At 41.3% G+C, this 21,160-nt stretch overlaps 1 protein-coding gene across 9 annotated transcripts in view; it reads left to right on the forward strand.

Annotated features, from left to right (window-relative positions):
* The window catches only part of GPHN (gephyrin), a 588,066-nt gene that overhangs the window by 399,494 nt on the left and 167,412 nt on the right, over positions 1-21,160 (forward strand). For all 9 annotated transcript variants that reach the window (XM_084630610.1, XM_084630611.1, XM_084630613.1 and 6 more), the window contains one exon: positions 3,290-3,424. In XM_084630610.1, the coding sequence (XP_084486736.1) occupies positions 3,290-3,424 (135 nt within the window). The remainder of the gene's footprint in view (positions 1-3,289; positions 3,425-21,160) is intronic.

Here is a 21,160-nt window from a genome sequence, read left to right on the forward strand (position 1 = left end):
CACACTTTTTAAGTGTACTCTCTATGCTATTATCCAACTCATTAACAAAGATATTGAACGGAACTGGACCCAGAACTGATCCTTGTGGGACCCCACTCATTATGCCTTTCCAGGATGATTGTGAACCATTGATAACTCTCTGGGAACGGTTTTCCAACCAGTTTTGCACTCACCTTATAGTAGCTCCATCTAGGTTGCATTTCCCTAGTTTGTCTATGAGAAGGTCATACGAGACAGTATCAAAAGCTTTTAGTAAAGTCAAGATATACCACGTCTACCACTTCCCCCCTATCCACAAGGCTTGTTACCCTGTCAAAGAAAGCTCTCGGGTTGATTTGAGATGATTTGTTTGGCAAATCCATGCTGACTGTTACTTATCACCTTAATGGCCATATGGTTGCTGTATGTACTATGTGCACATTTATGACAATCTGATTTTTAATTAAGAATAAAATGTATTTCCAAAAAGCGTGTGTTATAGACACAAGGTCTTAAGAAAAAGTTTTTAGGATAATGAAAGGTAGTCCCTGGGCCCACTAGCCCTTATCCTAACTCAGGGTTTGAAAAACCCACTACTTCATTTTTGGCAGTGGGTCCTCAGACATCAATTTTCAGAGAATCTGGTTTTATTTGGTATTTTAGTTAGGTTTCTTGCCATATGGGCTGTGACAATGATCTTCTGAATGTGAGCAGACGCATTAATGTCTCTCTCAATCTACAGACAGAGGGTTCCAATGCATCTTTAGCTGCCTATAGCTTTCCCAAGTGCCAGCAGAATGTCCATGTCACCAATTCATAATCCTGTGTTTAGTAGTGAAACAGGCCAGAATTATTTCCATGTCACCCTGCTGACTGGGAAAGTTGCGAGCAACAGAAGACCGCACTCAAGCTAATCATTAGAGCATACAAAGAAGGAACCTGGCCAGCTGGGGGACTATCAGTTCAAACACACAAACTCATATACCTAACACCCAGGATACTGGGAAAGGAGGAGAGTAGTAGAGATCCATAAACAACTCATCCTTGCAGCCGCAAAGTGGCTGGTGGAAGGGTAGAGTAGGAGAAAACTATTCCTGTGCAGAAGGTAGCAAAGGTGAGGAGGAACACATTCATGAAGAACTCCCTACCCTTGTGATAGTCAAGAAGATTGTCAAGAACATGGTGAGCCTGAGGAAAAGAGAGATCCTTCTGTTTTCCAGCAGTGGAGGGTGGGAGTGGGAAGGGAAGCTTCATAGTTATCAGACACCCAGGGCTAAATTCATTCCTGCTGTGGGGTATGTGCCAGCACAGGGACTAAGCAGGGAGGCAGCTTATGCCTCCCCTATTAAGGTCCATTGTTCAGGCTAGCACAGGCATCAAGGCTACCCAAATTTTGCCCCCATTTCAGTGGCCCTTATATTCCATTTCAGGTGCAAAAATCACCAGGACAGTAAGAATACCCTGGCCAGGCAACTTGTCCCCAGTCTACCTGCTTCTTCCCCTGGCCTATCCCTGCTCTGCTTCCACTTCTCCTCCAAATTCAGATGCCCTTTATGACAAGAAATGCTGTGAAGGGTGTATTAGTTGGTTACCCTGCAGCCCCTAGTAGCCAGAAACTCATTAAAAAGATGCCTGAGTAGGATCCAGATTGCAGCACCCTGCCAAGCCCACCTCTTTCACAGCACCTGATTTCTGGCTTTGCCCCTTGTTCTCACTTGTGCCCACTACCGAAACATGTTTCATGTTGGCCTTTGGCTAGTCATTGGAAATTGAAAACAGGATACTGTATTGATCTATTAGACTGTGAAACTCTCATTGAGGAGAGAAATGCAAAAAAATATTTTTCTAAAGCTCTAATGTATTGGAGCTGGTATTTCATGATCAACTCTAAACCATACAGTCAGTTGTGATTGGGGAGTAAATACCACTAAATAAGGACAACTTGGCCAAATAGCCAGGCTGTCTCAGAAAAAGGAGGAAATTAAAATAATGGAGTGTGACTTTGAAGACAGCTGTATGGAAAACATTACACAGTATAGGGAAAATAAATATATTGTAGAACCAGCCCTCACAGCCCTTAGAACTCACTTCTCTGGCTTCTGGAACTCAAAAGTCATGTTTTAGGTCTTACAAGATTATAAAAACATGAAAAAGTGAATGAATAATTTGAACTGGCAGTCCAATTATAATAGACAATTTTGTCTCTCTGGTTGGTTGTATATAAGTATTACAGTGATAGGAAGATAGAAGCTTTCTAAAACTTAATATTTTAGAAGCAAGAAAATCCGTTTCTTAAATCCACCGTGTTTCCTCTTTTCCTTGGGATTGGACAGAAAACTGAGCAAAAGAGCTAGAAAGAAAACTAAGGGCTAGATTTACTTTCATAACCCAGCATACACAATTAAATAGTTAGGTTTGCTCGTAAACTGGTATAAATGAGCATAGTTCCATTTATTTCAAAGGAGGTACACTGATTTACACCAGCTAAGGATCTGGCCCTTAAATTGCAGTTAAAAAATGGCAGGCCAGACATTTGAAAACAAATGACATATGGAAAACAAAAGACCAAGGCACAGCAGTGGGTTGGTAAAGATAACGGTGGTTGTGCTGCTGCCCTTGCTCTGTCTTCTCTCTGGATAAATATAAGACTTCAGGTTCCAGAGCTATAAACTCAGCACCCTTCATCAGCACCAAATTCACTTAATTTTTTTTTAGAATAATAACTTCACTACATGGAATAAAAAGGAAAATGTATTCAGTTCTTGACCTCTGTTCTTAGATTGTCAGAGGGATCAATTAATGCTATGTGTGGTATTGGTCTTGTGATTTGGACACCAGTCCACTAGGAACTGGATTGGGAGTCTAACTCCTTTTAGACAGGCCATGAAAGAACTATTGTGTGGTGGTAATCTTTTGGTCATTATTGGCTTGTGTTGATTTGAACCTTAGTCTTAGAGGCAAAAAGTTCCATATGTTGTTGCCAATCCCCTGACCCTTTTAGTCCCCTCCCACTTTGAATTGGTTGATCGGTTGTTTATATTGTGGTGTATCTGAATGCAGTCGTGAATTTTTCAAGACAAATTGTGGTATGTTCTGTGCATCTGCGGTTAAAATCTGACCTTATATTTGCTGATGGATTGTTTTGGAATTACCAAAGGTGGCATTCTTGCTACCAGAACAGAATTCTGAAGAAGGCTGGGCAGAGAGAGATGGGGTATTGTAAGCAGTTTTGGATTCAGATGTAAGATTCTGAGTCATTTTTAAGTACAATATATTTTGGACTGTTAACTGCATCTCTCGTCCTGTTCAGATTCCAGACTCCATCATTTCTCGTGGTGTTCAGGTGCTCCCACGAGACACAGCCTCCCTTAGCACTACCCCTTCAGAATCTCCTCGTGCCCAGGCCACCTCTCGTCTCTCCACTGCGTCCTGCCCAACACCAAAAGTAAGTACAATGCCTTGCTATCTCCTAGTGTTCGGATGTATAATCTGATTGATAGTTCCCTTCCGCTGGTGAAGGTAGGATCGCATGCAAGATTACGCTGTTGAAAATGACGAATGACAAATAGTGTTGTACATTCCTACATGTATTGTTACACAAATTACAGAGTGGGGCCAGCAATAGATTATGCAAGGTCTTGTATAATTTTGCGGCTCCTGTATTGAACCATTGCTGTAGCTCCTATTTGCCAACATTGAAACATATTACACATATGAAAGCACTTGTCTGTTATCTACTGCAATATTGATCATGAGTCTGAGAATGTTAAACCTTTGAAATTCTCTATTCATTCCCTGAGTAGTACAGATAACCCTGCCACTGAATAACAGGATTAAACTAATAGAGTACTTTCACCCAAAGGATGTGTGCATATTTATAGCCTGGGCTGGGGCAGCTCTTTGCCCCAATATAATACTGATGAATTTAAAACACTTTCAAGCCAACTTGTTTTGCTTTATCTTGGATACTTGCTGCCTGATATTTGAAAACAACTCTAAATTGACTAGAAAGAAAGTTTTAATGCCAACCTTTTGGGATTATTATTCAATTCTTGCAGATTATTCCATGCTGATTTAATTGATTCAGGTGAACTCCATTTATATGGATTTTATATCAGACCTTCAAGACTGTAAATTGGAAGCTAAGGAAATGAACTAGTTGCAAGACCAGTAATGATCATGATTACTTTCAGCTGGAGAGTTCTCCATTTGCGTTCAGCTAGTGTTGTTCAGATCACAAAATTCTCTTTTTCATGTACGTGATACCAACATATTAATAGACTTGTAGCAAATGACAAACAGTAACATTCCTTCTCGTCTAATTGATCATGACCTTAGAGATTATTCTGCTTGCTAAAATGATAGCAAGAAAAATGAATTGTCTGACATCTGCAATCTCATTTCTTTTCTGTCAGCAATTTAGATTAACCTGTAGTCACCCAGGGAGCGGTCTCCATTTAATATTTTTGACAATTTTATGAACTGCATGCCTTGACTATAATAGAATTTTGGTGGCAGCATGTGGTGGAATTCACTAAGCAGTTCATTGCTCTTAAAAAAAGATTCAGTGAAACCTTCATCTTTGCTTGATTTTGTTTCTTGCATTTGCTTTCCAAAATAAATTGTCACTTACAGAATGGTCTCATTAAAATACAGCCTGAAAGGATATTAAATAGGAATACCCAGGACAGGAGGAGGAATGCACAAGCCAGGAGAGGGAAACTGTGGGCCCTATACTCAGAGTTTGTGCCTTTTCAAAAGACTGTGAAGCAGGAATGTATACACACACACACACAGGAGGCCAATCAGAGGTCTAAACAATATTCATTATACTATAAAGAGACTCCCAGTGAAACTGAAGTAGTTAAAGCAATATATGGCAAAGGGAAGGAGCACAGTGTGCCAACTCTGAAACAGAATCCACACTATTGGACAGTCTTCATGAGATAAGGGGTTATACAAGGAAGCTAGAGGGAAATGCAAAGCACATGGTGAGACTGAGGATTTTCCATATGAAGTTGGTTGGAATAAGTCCCCACCAAACAAGGACCATCTCTGTAAACTTAATTTAGCCCATGTTTAATTGTCATTTCTTATCAGAAACTCAAGTGTATTTTCAAGACAGGCTAAATCACTGAGCACCTCCTAAAACATAGGAATTGCTGTGCCAGATCAGACCACTGGTTCAATTATTCCAGTATTGTACTTCCAGCAGTAGCCAGTACAAGCTGCTTCAGAGGAAGATTCAAGAAAACCCAGCAATAGACAGTTTGGGAATAATTTGCCCACAGGGAAATCTTCTTCTTAATCCCCAATATTTAAAGGTTGGATTAAAAGCTTGATCTTTTATTTCCCATACAAAGCTCTTGGGGTTTTTTTTTTATTATTCCTTACTGTAAAAATTCAGGTTATTCTTGTTATCCATATAAATGTCCAGTCATCTTTTGAATCCTGCTAAATTTTCAAGAAACGGATAGCTACCAAATATAATCGAGTATATGGTTCTTTCCTCTTCCTTAGGGAATACTCATGTTTCTTGGTGTGTCTACTATTTTCATTATTTTTTCCTTTTGGAGCCTGGATTTCTAATCATGCAACATGCATGCAAATTTCGCTGGAGCTGATGTGAGAGCTCTTGACTCACCCAGGTAATGGGGTTAACTATAAATTCTAATCTGTAACATGCAATTGATTTGTAAGAATCTGTTTATTTTAATCTGCAAGTGTTTAACATATGTATCATTTCATATTCCTATTTCTGAAGTTCACTTTAGATTATGGAGAATTATAAACACACATACAGGGATTGTAGTGTAAAAAAGAGAAGACTTAGAAGAAAGCAACTCACAATCCACATAATTATACAACAACATGTTGACGGGAGTTGTGATTTAACACAGAAAACTGTTTCCCCAAGGGTATGGGGCAATAGATTTCTTTATGAACTACAAACTCCAGTCTATCTTATTATACCCATTAAAAGTGTATTTTTATCCTATGTACCACAGCCTCAGTAAATCTTTACTGAATCTGCTGTTTAGCAAAAGATCATGTGACCCTCTCAATCAAGAACCAAGCTTCAGAAATTATAGTAGCAACTATGCTGGATTAATATTTGTGCAGACTCAGAAGTGATGGGTTATGAAAGGTATGTTAGGATTATGGGGTAGGGATCTTGATAGCCTTGGTTGGTTAGGTGGGTAAGGAAAAATTTATAACCTCTCAAGCTTATTTTGAAAAATTCTATAAATTGTATATGCATGTATAGCATGTGGTCAGACATATTTTAAAAATCAAAATACATATTTTAAAAATTAAGTTTCTCAGTTTTTGCAGTTTCTCCCACATTTTCTGAAAATTTGCCTCTAATGCAGCACTAACTATAGACCCACATCAAGGCTAGCCCACAACATTTTGGCACCTGAGGCAGGGGGCTCAAATGACACCCCCATGCCTCCTCGCTTGGCAGAATTGAGACCTTTCAAAGTTTTGGCCCTTCTTCCTATTCTACTCCTCTCATGGTACTGCTCTGCTACCTACCCCAATAAAGGAGACCTAACAACTTAAAATGCCTTGTTCAAAAATTTTAAGTAACACTTAACTTTCAAACGCATGAACAGCAAATGTAACTTTTCTTGTCTGCATAGTAAACACTGGCAGTTTTATCTGTTTGAATAATCGAAGTGGTGCTTTCCGTGCCTTCTTGGTTGCAAAGATTTGAACTGCTTCCTGAAGGTCCACAGTGTGGGCCAGCTCATGCTCTACTGAGATGGTTGCAAGGCCGACCAGCCTCTCCTATGTCATTGTGGAGCTAAGATGTGTTTTTATTAACTTCAACTTGGAGAAACTGCGTTCTCCACTGGCAACTGTTACAGGAAGTGTTAGAAGTACGTGCAGAGCAACAAAAGCATTTGGAAAGAGGGCCGTCATCTTATTTGTGCACATATATTCCAGAACAGCCTTTGGAGTTGATCCTGCTGAAATGTATTTTGAAAGGGCTTTCAGTTTCTCTCCTAAATCACTCGCATCAATATCACGCATGTCATCATGTGTCAGCACTGTCTCTAGTGCCCTGCATTGCTGGTGTAGGTCTTCTTCAGTGAGGAGTTTTGGAATATTATCCAACATTCCAAATATACTGCTGTGTTCCTTGAGCTGCATGAAACATTCAACTGACTGTATTGCACAATCTAGCACCTGGCTAAAGAATTCAACTTTGAATTGTTGTTTGGGGTCTCTTATGGGATTATCCCGTGCTTTGTAATCAAAATGTCTGACTCTTGTATTCTTGAATGGATGGGAAAATAGCTTCAGTGTGAAGTTCCTCTGCCAACTTCTGTGGACTCTTCAGAACGTTTTGAAATCCCTCATCTGACCGGTGTGACATGGTCGGGCCAGATGGCTACAGGAGAGTGATAGAAGGCAGATATATTAGCCCCAGGTTAAGTAGGTCCCTTTTCCCTGGGTAAGGTAACAGAACAATCAGGAACTTTCTGGAAACAATTAAGGCAGACAGGCTGATGAGAACACCTGCAGCCAATCAAGAAGCTGGTAGAATCAATTAAGACAAGCAGGCTAATGAGGGCACCTGGGTTTAAAAAGGAGCTCACTTCAGTTTATGGTGTGTGTGCAAGGAGCTGGGAGCAAGAGGGGCAAGAAGCTGAGAGTGAGAAGGCATACTACTGGAAAACTGAGAAGTACACGCATTATCAGACATCAGGAGGAAGGTCCTGTGGTGAGACTGCGGGGATTGTTCTTCCTTTTCTCATGCTGGCCAGTGATGAGGCTAACGGAGTGAACGGCAGATTTGAGCCACAAAAGTGGCCAAACTGAGGGCTGCTGTGAACCTCTGAGACGAGCAAATCCTCCAATAAGTGCAGGACCCACCAAGGCAGAGGAGGAACTTTGTCACACCGGTAAGACTGTAGGTATGACTTTGCTTTGTCCAGCTGTTCCATTGCTCCAACTATGTCAAGGTCGTCAACACCTTGGCATCTCTTGCTTACAACATTTCAAACAGTATGTCATGCCACAACACTAAGCCACACAGAAATTTGAAGTTATGTATGTTTCTGGTGATTCCATTTCCCTCTGCCACTGTTCTCCACCGAACAGTTCCTGTCATAGCATTATCCTCCATAATGGCAACTATGGCATCATCTATCTTCCCAATTTGGTGTTTCGAGTGGAGGCGATAAAGCCTATGACTTTCCCATCGTGTGGCACTCAGTGGTTTCAGTGTCAGAGAGGATGTTCCCAGATGTTGCTTCAAAATTTGCCATCGATGAGTTGATGCAGAGAAAAATACATAGATGCTTTGAATTACATTAAAAATTTAGCAGCCTAACTAGAGGCTGATGCTGCATCACTGACCACTAAGTTCAATGAATGAGAACTGCATGGGACAAAAACAAAAAAAAAACTCCAGGGTTTAACTCTCGGATCTGTGTCTGCACTCCTCTCTTTCCTCTCATGTTGCCACCATTATCATAGCCCTGACCTCTCATGTCAGCTATCGCAATTCTCATATCTTCCAGCTTTTCAAGAAGCACATTTGTCATACCAGGTCCTGTAGTATCATCAATGTCAATAAATTCTAGAAAATGCTCTCTGACAGTCACCATTGCAGGGACATTTTCACTAGGTTCTGTTGTTACAAAATGCACCATTCAAGTAATTTGTTCCGTATGGCTGATGACAGGTGTGCAGTCCAGACTAACAGAGGAATATCTTGCTGACTTCAGATCTGCCACAATCTTCTGTTTGACTTTTGTTGCCAGTAACTGTATGATCTCATTTTGAATTGTTTTTCCAAGGTAGTGGTGTGTGTACATTTCTTGGGTGGTGACTCTTCTTAGATGCTCCTAGAGTACAGCATCAAACTCAGCCATCAGCTCCACAATTTTAAGGAAGTTTCCATTGTTTGTCACATACAGCTGATTTGAAGTGCCACGCAGTGCTAGGTTTTGGGTAGCAAGCATTCTCACAATGGCAATGAGCCTTTTCAGAACGTTTTGCCAGTAAAGAGACTCTGACGCAATCTTCTCTTGATGCTGATAGTCTATGGTGCCCTTTAACCTTGGTCTCACCTCAAGCTCTTTCCACCTATGGAATGCTCTCTGGTGATTTGCTGCCTTCTCATGGCATGCCAGATTTCTAGCCAGATTTTTCCAGTCCTTTGTTCCTGTAGAACCCAGTGTGGCTGGAACATTAGACTGGAAGAGTTTGCAACAAAAACAGTACGCAGCATTCTGGGTTTTTGAGTACATAAGCCATGGCCTCTCCACTTTGTCACCATTGGGGATTTCATGCCAGTAATGTGTTGGATGGACACTTCTATTTTCATTGTCTTTGGGGAACATGAAGTTTTTCACTTGCTGTGGCCTGTGCAGTACGAGGAAGTCCCTCAGGATACTGCTCAAGTGGGTCCACAGTCTAGACATCTAGACTTAAGGAACTAAACTCAGCAGCAGCTGTTTCTTGCTCCTCCACCACACTCTTCTCTGATCTACACTTTTCTCCAGGAATGTGCATGGTTACATGCATTTGAGATTGAGATATTGATGCTGCAGTAGCTGCCAGGTCACCTGCACTCTGACTAACTGGAATATCAGGCATCTCCTCACCCCTCACATCCTCACTGGGGCTGGAAGGCTCACTGTGAACATTTGTGTCTATGTATCTCAGGAGAGCTCCTTCCTGCTTAGACAGAAAGCAAAGGAAGCTTTTCTTTCTTTTTCTGAATGCTGCCCCAGAGGGGTGTTTTCTTCTTTCACTCATGACTGCTGTACTGTGCCAGCTATAGTGGCTCTCAACACTCAGTTGAAGGGGACAGACAAACAGGCTGATAGCAGGGCCTGAGTGAGGGAAGATATCAGCGTCTTAAGGGCCTAACTGGCTCCTACTACTTCAGTTGACTGCCTGTTCTCCTCAAGTGGGTTCAGGGAAGCAACAGGAAACAGGAAGCTCCCTGAGAAGCTGGTGTTAATGAGTCCAGGCTCCTGGGGGTGCTAGAGAGGTACACAAGAGGCTCCTCCTCCTCTCTCTCCCTGCAGCTCCTTCTGCTTTCTGTTATTCCTTCTCACCTTTTCTCCTGCCTGCCTGTTATGTCTGTTGTGCCCTCCCTCCTCCAGCACAGCACTCCACCATCTCTGTGCATCTAGATCAGAGAGAATACATACGCACCACCAGCAGACAATTTTCTACACTCTGGGTCCTAGTGTCACCTCCCCCCCCCCCCCACAGTCTGGCACCTGAGGCAGCCTCCTCAGTTCACCTCACGGTAAGGCCAGCCCTGCTCCACATATGTATTTAGAATCAGGCATCAAAAGCTCCATTGCTTCCCTAAGTTATCCCTAAGTTTTGTCCCTGTGTTAGTCTAGTTCTTGGTTGTTAATGAAGCTGGATTTTCACTGAGACTGCAGGAGTAGGGTGATCAGCCTGTAATCAGTCAAGTCCCCCAAAAAGCTCCTTTGGTTGCTCTGATAAGGTTTTAGTGTGTCTCTGTAGAATCCCTTATGTAAAATGCAAACTGTGTTTTGAACAAAGCCCTCTTTGGGCTCAATGCAAATGTCAACATATTTATAGTAGTTGGTTGCAGATGTGGAGACATTTCTAAGAGTTTCACCAGAAAACATTGGCAAACTGAGGTATCAATCCTCTTTTTTTCAGTCAGCCAACCAGAAACTTCATTGTGGTGCAGAAGAATTTTTGAACTGTTTCAGTGTGTGCTTTAAGCCTGTGTTAAGTATTACTTCTTAGTTCATGAGGTTTAAATTGTGTTCTGAATATCCATATCTTAAAAGTTAACGATAATACCTAAGCAGTTCTTTTAAGTGTTCCATATCACTTTCACTGGCTGAGCAAATCACAAGATCTCCTTATAATAATCTCTATATTCTTGGATGGCATTTTGACCAATTTAGATGCAATATCCTTTTCATATAAAGAAGCAATACCATTAAGTAGGAATGCATTTTTCCCTATGAGACTGCTTGTAGCCTTTATTAAGTAATTTCTTTTGTTTGACATTTAATTCAAGATGATTGGTTAATGTTGGGTTTTTCCTCTGTTTCTTCATCTGCAGCATCTCATAGATTCTAATTTGCCATCTACTATCTCAAAGAGCATATCAAGGGCAAATGCTTAAATCATTTCCTTAAACTGCTAATTTTATAGCACAGAGTTTTATGCTGTTACCAGTAAAGAAAATTGCAACTTTTCTTTTCAAGTTCAAATCTTTCCCTTTCATTTTTTCTAATGGCACCATCAGTATTTCATTTTTTGCCATTTTTATATGTCAGAGACACAAAGTAGATGTTGAAGAACTGCAAGATGACTAGGGACAGGGTTTTAAATTATCATCATGAATGCATTCCAGCAACAACAATGGTATCAAACATCTTACTTACGGGATCGTCAAATTTATAAATTTTTTGCTCTTGCACTTCAATAAACAAAGTTTCATTCAATGGCACATATAGTCATTAAGAATCCAAAGAACCCAGTTTTCTGCACTTTTTGAGATGAGCACATTTTTACTATCTTGCTTCCCTCTTGACAATTTTTACATTTTATTTTTTAAAAATTATCTGTTTTCTTTACTTCGCTCCCTTCTTTTCTTGTTGCTTACCCTGTCCTTCATCTTTAGGACCTTGAATCAGATATATTTGTATGCTGATGTTAGGTAATGTGTTCACTCCAGTTTGGAGTAGTCAGCAGCAACTTTCACTTTTACTAGGTATAACAAGAAAGAACAAATCAGTGAATTCACCACTTTGAAAGGTAAGATGAGGAATCCAGCTTTGGATGGAGCCCCATTGTCATGCCCTATTAATCTTCCAGAAGTGTTTAGATTCCAGATAATCCAGTCTGTACACAGTTCACAGCTTCACCCATTCCCTCTCTTTAGCATCTAAGGACAATTGATTCTGCCAACTAACTACATCATCCTCTCCCATTACTGGTGGCTACCCATTCCCCTTCCTCTCAAGGTTTCTAGACGGTTCTGTAACTTTATTGATTTTTAGTAGGCTTAATAAGAACTTTGTTTTCCTTATCACTTTTCTTTTCTATCACTTTTCAGGATAATTAAAGTTTATATTCCCTGAGTAAAGGCAGAGAGACCATATTTCCAGTGTAAAAAAGTTTCAAATATGTATGTGCAGCAGACTGCGGCAGGACCCCGTTGGCTCCTGTCTCTGCTAGGTCCACGAAGTCACTCGGAGACTCTGGGGTTAGTAACCACAGGTGCAGATTATTCACAGGTTTGTTCCCACCACCATTTCACCATGTACAGTTGGCCTTTCACCATCTGCAGGCGGGAGGGAGGGAAGAGCTACCTCCCTGCATCCACTCCCTGCCTTTTCCCTTTCTTTCTGCTCTTCCCCAGCTTCCTTCTCCTGAGGCTTTTATACAGCCCAAGGCTAATTAGGCGGCAGCTATCTCTGCCTCCCCAATTATGGCCAGGTTATCTATCCCCCTAAATGGGAGCTGGCATGACAGAGGGCTGAAACAGCAACCCTTTTCCCAGCACCCTGTCACAGTATGTAATGTTTGTGTAAATACTTCAGAAAAATCCCAGAAAAAATGGAAAACTCTTACCCACCCTCACTAAAAAACAAAACAACACCAGCATGGTTTATTTCTGGAATAAAAATTCTGTTTTGGGTTTTTCAACCATGACGACTCATTGCTTCGTCTGCAATATGGTCATGTGAACACCAAATAAAGTGAAATTATAGAATCATAGAATATCAGGGTTGGAAGGGACCTCAGGAGGTCATCTAGTCCAACCCCCTGCTCAAACCAGGACCAATCCCCAACTAAATCATCCCAGCCAGGGCTTTGTCAAGCCTGACCTTGAAAACCTCTAAGGAAGGAGATTCCACCACCTCCCTAGGTAACGCATTCCAGTGCTTCACCACCCTCCTAGTGAAAAAGTTTTTTCCTAACATCCAAACTAAACCTCCCCCACTGCAACTTGAGACCATTACTCCTTGTTCTATCATCTGATACCACTGAGAACAGTCTAGATCCGTCCTCTTTGGAACCCCCCTTCAGGTAGTTGAAAGCAGCTATCAGATCCTCCCTCATTCTTCTCTTCTGCAGACTAAACAATCCCAGTTCCCTCAGCCTCTCCTCATAAGTCATGTGCTCCAGCCCCCTAATCATTTTTGTCGCCCTCCGCTGGACACTTTCCAATTTTTCCACATCGTTCTTGTAGTGTGGGGCTCAAAACTGGACACAGTACTCCAGATGAGGCCTCACCAATGTCAAATAAATACAGGGGAATGATCACGTCCCTCAATCAGATGGCAATGCCCCTACTTTTTGGCCTTCTTGGCAACAAGGGCACACTGATTCATATCCAGCTTCTCATCCAATGTAATCCCTAGGTCCTTTTCTGCAGAACTGCTGCCTAGCCATTCGGTCCCTAGTCTGTAGCAGTGCATGGGATTCTTCCATCCTAAGCAATGTTCCCTCTAATTTTTGACAGGCCGTGTGTGCAAAAAATTTCTTGTGTGCAAATTGTTTTGCTTCTGTGCAAGTTTTTGTGCGCATGGTGTTTCGCCGTGTGCACAGGGTTTAGGATCTGTGTGCGCGCCGCTTAGAGGGAACAGTGATCCTAAGTGCAGGACTCTGCACTTGTCCTTGTTGAACCTAATCAGATTTCTTTTGGCCCAATCCTCTAATTTGTCTCGGTCCCTCTGTATCCTATCCCTACCCTCCAGCGTATCTACAAACTTGCTGAGGGTGCAATCCACGCCATCCTCCAGATCATTAATGATAGTACTTAAATTACAATCTGGCCCTTAATGTCAGTTATTCCATATAGTGAAGTGAGTTTTAAATTAAAACCAATTGTGATTGTTTTCAGTCCCAACCCAGGGCCCTGTTGCTAGCAGGGTGCCCGTCACCAGCTCGGCACAATGCAACAGCTAGGCAGCAGGGCAGTACTAGAAGTTTTTTTGGAGGTTCTTAACTAAGCTTCTGGGAGAAGTCCTGCTTTGTATCCCTCTAGGTTTCATTCTATTTTATTCTATTTATACTTCCCTCATTACCATGTTTTCAGTACCTACAGGGAATGAGCAACTCTGACAGGTTGGATCAGCTCCAGGCAGTTGACTCCATGGGAGAGGAATCTCATCCTTCAAGTTTTCACAAGCATTTGCCGCAATTTAAGGTATCTTGCAATAGACTAGCTGTCCTCAGTGGTGACTCCTTAATTTCCCTTGTTGAATGTTTTGGCTTTTCTTCTAAAAGTGTTCAAGACCAGCCTTAAAATCTTTGCTTTCCCATCTCTGCAATCATGCAACCATAAGAGAGCGGGATTCTGGTTGGAATTTTTTTTTATTCTTGCAAAGACCTTTTAGTCATCATTTTAGTCTTCACTAGGGTTAGTCCTTTGTTTCACAGGTGTGAACAGGGCCATGCTTTGAGTTTGAGAACACCTTGAAATTGCTGTCTTCTAATGTAGTATTTTTAGTTGCTAACACTTCTGCTAAATGAGTAGATCAACAATGAGAGAACTCAGTTTTTCTCCCCTCTGCTTCAGGTTTCTCCCTCCTCCCCCAAGAAGATAGTTTTTGATCTTCCACCTGACTTCATCCCAATGGTAAATACAGAATTTCATATCAGTTAGCTCATTGTTTTTCCACCCATTGTGTTAATCTGGTTTTCTCCCAGGACATGTTGGATGTTTACATGTGTTCTGAAATGTTATGTACCTCTTTCACAAGAGTTTGAGCCACACAGTTGTGTTCACAAGGGCAAAGCTGCCACAATGGGCCAGAGAATTTATTTCAATAGCAGCTCAGTCAGTCATGCCACTTCTCCAGAAGAGTCTCCACTTTCTGGGCAGTAAGGGCTTAGTCATTCATATTTAAAGTGTGCAAGGCAGCAACTTATTTTTCCTCTCACAAGTTTATATGGCATTACTATACTAACTTGATTTCACTGCATCTTGGGATACTTCCTTCGGTCTTAAATTCCTTGAGGTGGCAAAATAATATAAGCCCTTCTTCCCTGGGTATTTCTTATTACATTCACTGACCATCCTATTGTGTCCAAGATAGGATATGGGAAGAAGGGAAGTATGACTAAGAATTAATTGACAATTTTATTTGTCATAGGCCCCTCTTCACAAATATATTGTCATCTTGCTTTCTGGTAGATTAAGCCATTAACAGTATGGTTCGTAATGTCTCTGTAGTAGGTGGGAGAAGAGGACTACATCAAAAAGAAGTGCTGTTGAATAATTTTCTCATATAAAAACTCAACCTCTCCTGTCAATACTAGCTTTGATGGCTATGTAAGAAAACAACAGGGTTTTCTGACTGCAGAGAGTGAGTAGTGTAAAGTAAAAGCACAAAGAAATATGAACTGAATTCCTTGTGAAAATGATGAGTGCTTTGGAAGATGCTCAGCCTTGCTGAGACTTCCAAAGTGCAACAGCTAAATTATGGCTTTGTTTCTTGAATATGGTCCCTAGTAGGCAATATTCACAACTAACGAGAACATTGTGGCCAGTTTGTACCAACACTGCACTTTTATTTTATGCTGGTGACATTTTCAGAAAATGCCACTAAGAATGTGAGAAGTTGGGTGTTGCCAAGAGAAGGAAGAATGAAAAAGCATCAAAAAATCAGTATCATGCTATAGTAAAATTAAGACATTTGTAAACCTGCACACACACTCAAAATATTTGTTCCTAAGGAGAACTCAGAGCATCATTATATTCTTCCCTTGGTCCTCCTGGATTATTTTTGTTCATTCATGAATGATGGTTTCTAGAAAAAACACCAAAAAACACATTTTGCCTCTGCCTGCTGAATTATAGTAAGTCCACATGCCCTCTACAAGAGGCCTGTCCTTCCTGATGTGCTTCATATTCTTAGCCCTCAGTAGCTATAAATCATGGTATGTAACAGCAGCCACCCTGACCCTGATCTAATCTTAGTCATCAGTACAAGCATGTGATTCATTTGGCTGTGGTTTTGGCTCATCAGTGATACAAGAATCCTCCACATCACCTGCTGCTGGGAAACTGCATGACTTCAGTCAGTGTTGCCTTCATTTTCTTCTCCAATCTACACAATGCACCTGATTCTCATGTACACTGGTCTAGCAATGTGAAATAGTTGTAAAGCAGGTGTAAATGATGTTTGCATCCATTTTAAAGGGTATTTATACTGCCAAAGTGATATTAAGGGATGTAAACGAGAATTAATTTGGCCCAGTGTTCTTGAGATGTCAGGCTGCAAAGGTACCAAACCTGTAATACACCATATTAACCATACCTCACTGAAGTAACATTGACAGTCCTTCAGTAATAACCCCCTTTTAAGGATTTACGGTAATTTTTGAAGTTCTCCTTTTTGAAGAATAAGTCCTTTGCAGGCAAATGGAATTCAGGAATAATGTAGGCTAGATGACGTAGAAGACATTCTTTATTCCAGTCATCTAAAGGCAAGTTTAGAGAGCCTAGATATCCTCCTTCCTGGCTGAGACAATAATCCGATAAGAAAGGCCTTGAGAGACCAGAGCACCTACCTATAGGCAGACCTATCTTATTCACAAACAAAAAGAGGATGCCTCCATTTCTTCACTGCATGGGTCAACATAGCCTTGAATTGCTGAGTTCTGGACTACATAGCATCCTTTCTAGATAGAATTGTTTTCCAAACCCTACAGCAGAGTCTTAGTTCAATCTGGAGCTCTTTAAGCATCAAGGGGTTCAGGATACTCTCAACCATCTTATAAATAACCCATCATCCCAGTTACCAGAGGATCATAGTGGACAGGGAATACACACCATCTGCTTCACGGCCTTCCAAAAATAGAGTTCTGTGTTCAGTCCTGGCTTTCAAGATGGAGCTATTTAAATTGATTTATTCAGGCAGTGTACTTGAGAGAGTATTCACTGGGTCTCTCTAATATTGATACACATCCCAGTTCTGACATCCATTAAGTCACAGTACTGAAACAATACCTCATTTGGTGTGCATAGCACCCAGAACATTCTCAAAAGTGATGGCTGTCCTAGCAGCAGCAGATTTTTGTTTGAGAGCGCCAAAACTGAAATTCAGATAAAGTAAGCCTTTTCCCAGGTGGGCATGTTCCTAGAGATATATAGCTAATTTTTCATTGGTTCCACTGCAGAAGCGCATGTACCTAGAAGACTAATTCAGTAAAGTAGCAGGCAGCATCTACCTGATGCAGGACAGATGAGGAAAAGCAACAATATCAAACGCAGCCACTGCTTTACTTATCACTGGTCTGGATGTAGGATTATGTACAAATTCTAGGCTCTGTGGCAAGTATAGCAGTAGTTTTCTGGGTCTACTTCCACTTGAGGCCATTGCAGTGCTTTCTTCACTGCAGTGAAAACTAGAGTGAAAGGACTTCAAGAAACTGTTTCAGCTATCAACTTGTTCCTGATCAGAATGGCACTGCAACAGGAGTCTATTGAAAGAATGCCTCTTACACCCTATCAATGGTTAACCTGGCTACAAATGCCAGTCTATCAAGATGGGGCTAGCTTATGATCCAAGAGCCTATTGCACATGAATGAGGCTCTTGGATCATAAGCTAGCCCCATCTTGATAGACTGGCATTTGTAGCCAGGTTAACCATTGATAGGGTGTAAGAGGCATTCTTACTTCAATCTTGTGGCATGCCTATTAAAAGTACTTCTCAGACAAGGTGAAATCTACCCTTTTGTAATGAAAAAATTGGTCTACTTTAATATGTATATGAAAATATAGAAAACATTCTCAGGTCTGGTGTGACATCAGAAACAACCAAATCCATGGTAGTCATACTGGCTATCCTGAACTAACTAAAAGAAAGGCTGAACCTGGAAATGCCTGCTTATGAGAATAATTTGTTGGAATGTTTAAACAGTGGCAGTTGCAGAATTCAGAGTTTTTATATAAACCCTCTACCTCCCAGTGTACATCTAGACAGCTCTAGCTTCTTCATGGTCATTGAGCAACTGAGACACCTGATAACGGAAAATGGAACACTTGGAGACTTCAACCTAGTACCCTCACAGACTATCATTCAAATCAATTCTGACTCCTTTCTAGGAAGTATGACTCCTTTCTATCAAAGTTGTGTTCTTTGTAGCTCAGACAAGCTTGAGAACTCTCTCCACTTCAGTAAGTTAGGGCCCAGAATCATACCATACTTTTCTGCTAAAGGTCAACTCCATGATTCATCTAAACCGGGGCATAGCCATAACATCTTTTTGCCCATCTAAAGAAGACAGACTGCATCACCCAAATATTTCCAGTGCTTTCAGGATTTATCTTGAGAGATACCATTCTCCTCCTTCCTTGACAGGTTTTGAGAAGGAATTTACAAAGTCACTGAATGTTCTCTCTTTTGCTATAAGAGAAATTACATTCTGCTATCAAATTTCTATCCATTAGTTTTTGTTTGGAAGAAGGGAGGAGAACAAATGTTCTGCTGTATCTGTACTGGTTCATTTATTCCTCTGGTGTGGTTCCTCTGTGCTGAGATACAATAAAAGGATGCAATTTTCTCTGTTCCCCACTTCCTTCCTACTGCAAGCTAACGTCTATCCTTCCTGAAGTATGTCACTGAATACTCAGAACTTCAAGCTCACCATACAAACATAGTTTGTGTTTTGAAAAACCTCATTGCCAATATGAAATCTGATTTTCTACATATCAAATTCCATTTGTAAAAATAGCTTTACTGACAAGACATGCGGAGCCAAAATTATTTGTAATTGTAACAGTTTTTAATTTAAAAAAAGGCAGAAACTGTCTTGAGTGCATTATTTACTTAAATGTGAATTATCCTTTTTAGTAAGCAATACATAAAGGGTCTTTTTTGGCTTTCAACTTATATACTACTTTGTGCCAGCTAGCATTAACCAGAAGCCTATGATATCCTCAGGAAATGCTAGTAATCTGAAGTCTCGTCCTTCCACAGTATCTTGTAATTATGCCAAATATAATAAGTGACAGCATTGGGGAAGGGAAACAAACAAACAAAAATTCTGTGAAATAGCAGCAATGTCCAGAATAGGGATGATTTAAACTACAATGTAACGTCTTTCATACTGCTATTTTTATGGGTCTGTGCATATATGTTTTAGGAAGTGATTCCCGTTACACTTTAGGTTTTCATGCCTGATACCTAGAATCCCCTCATCACCTTAACAATGATCTTACATACTCAGCCATGATTCCTCACTGCAGTCCTTTTGTCAGCTGTGTGCACTCCACACACCGACCATGGAGGTTTTGGCTACTCTGGGTAATTGGGAACCAGGGACACTGATAAAGACTAATACCTAATCTGGTAAACTGGTACATTCACCCGAAAAAGGTTGAGACACACTATTGTAGTCCATGACATACCAGAACTCACTTGTATTATTAAATCATAATGAACAGTAAGCACTGTCTTTCATTAACTGGCAAAGCAGAAAACTAAGGTAATGGAAAGGGCTACTAGGTTGTCTGGAATCATAACAGTTTAAGGTTCTCTAGTCTGCCTTACTTATCAATGACCGTTTGATTTCTAAATAAAGTTCTCCACTCAATTTAATATAGCTCCTACATAGAAATTTTCCCACTCTTCTAGTCCCCCTCTGGTTTTTCCCCACTTCAGTGACAAAAACCGACCACTTTTTCATTCACTTAACACGTGCGTAACATTTCTCCAACTCTTTGTATTGCAGGCAAGCAATGACTGTTTGACATTATCTGTGTGAAGTGATATGACTGCATCTAAAGACATTCTTATTTAGAGTTGCCACTTTCTGTTAAAGACTGCTCCCATACTAGGTCCCCACTGTAGTTATGTGCTAGATAGAGCAGGGGTCGGCAACCTTTCAGAAGTGGTGTGCCGAGTCTTCATTTATTCACTCTAATTTAAGGTTTCGCGTGCCAGTAATACATTTTAACGTTTTTAGAGGGTCTCTTTCTATAAGTCTGTAATATATAACTAAACTGTTGTTGTATGTAAAGTAAATAAGGTTTTTAAAATGTTTAAGAAGCTTCAATTAAATTAAAATGCAGATCTTGTCTGTTTAGTGTGATCCTTGCCCTTGCTTTTCCTTACTGAGTTTTCCAATGTCTGGCACGTATTTGGATACTTCAAGCTGCATGCAGGCTTCTGAGTGATCAGTTGTTAACCGACTCCGAGAGGGACAGAGGACAGATTTCATGTGTGAAATACCTGTTCACACAGATATGTGGATCCAAATGCTGAAAGCATTGCAAATGCAATTTTCTTCAAACAGTTAAATTTCACTGGCAGGGATGTCCAGCAGGTCAGAATAATCTCCATGACCTCTCTCTCAAGTGCACTCTGCAGATCTCCAAACTTTGATGCCCACAATTCTGAGCTTTTTAACTGAATGAGCTGCATTTTGAAATCTTCACCACCCATCCACTGAAATCCAAGTTGCTTTCATTGAACTTTTCAGGTTTAATTAGAAAAGAAAGCATTGTGCCAAATCGCTTGAAATCTGTCAGAAAATTCTGATTCCAGTTCTTGCATGTACATTCTAATCTCAAAGTCAAACGCAGTGCGCTGTTCCATGTGGCGTGATAGTGATGTAAGCAGCAAATCAGGACTTAAAAATCCCAGTACAGTGGCGCTGGAACAATTTTTAATGTGGGGGTTCTGAGCTTTGCCCCTTCTTGCCCCTGTCTGCACCCCTCACTGCCCCAGTGGGCCTCAGCAGGGGGCAGCTGCAGAGCCCTGGGAGGGTGGCTGGGACCCCAGGCCTGCAGCAGAGTCCCCCAGACAGGTGGCCGGGGCTGGCAGATGGAACCCCGACGGGCTGGTGGCCAGTACCTCAGGCCAGCAATGGAGCCCCCAGGACCGGTGGCCGGGACCTGGCAGCAGGCTGAGTGGGACTGGCAGATGGAACCCCAGCTGGCAGGGGGCCAGCAGCCGGTACCCCAGGCTAGCAGCAGAGCCCCCAGGACCGGTGGCCAGGACGCAGGCAGTGGAAGTGCCACTGAAAATCAGCTCATGTACTGCCTTTGGTACACATGCCATAGGTTACCTACCCCTGTGCTAGAGCTACAGAGAATTGACCTGTTCTGAACACCAGCTGTCAGTCTAACCAGCTTTATATGACTGATCCTAGAAGACATTTTCTAAGAAAATAGCTATTTGAGTTCACCGA

Source organism: Lepidochelys olivacea, assembly GCF_965140295.1.
Source record: "Lepidochelys olivacea isolate rLepOli2 genome assembly, chromosome: 6".
NCBI classification, from domain to species: Eukaryota; Metazoa; Chordata; order Testudines; family Cheloniidae; genus Lepidochelys; species Lepidochelys olivacea.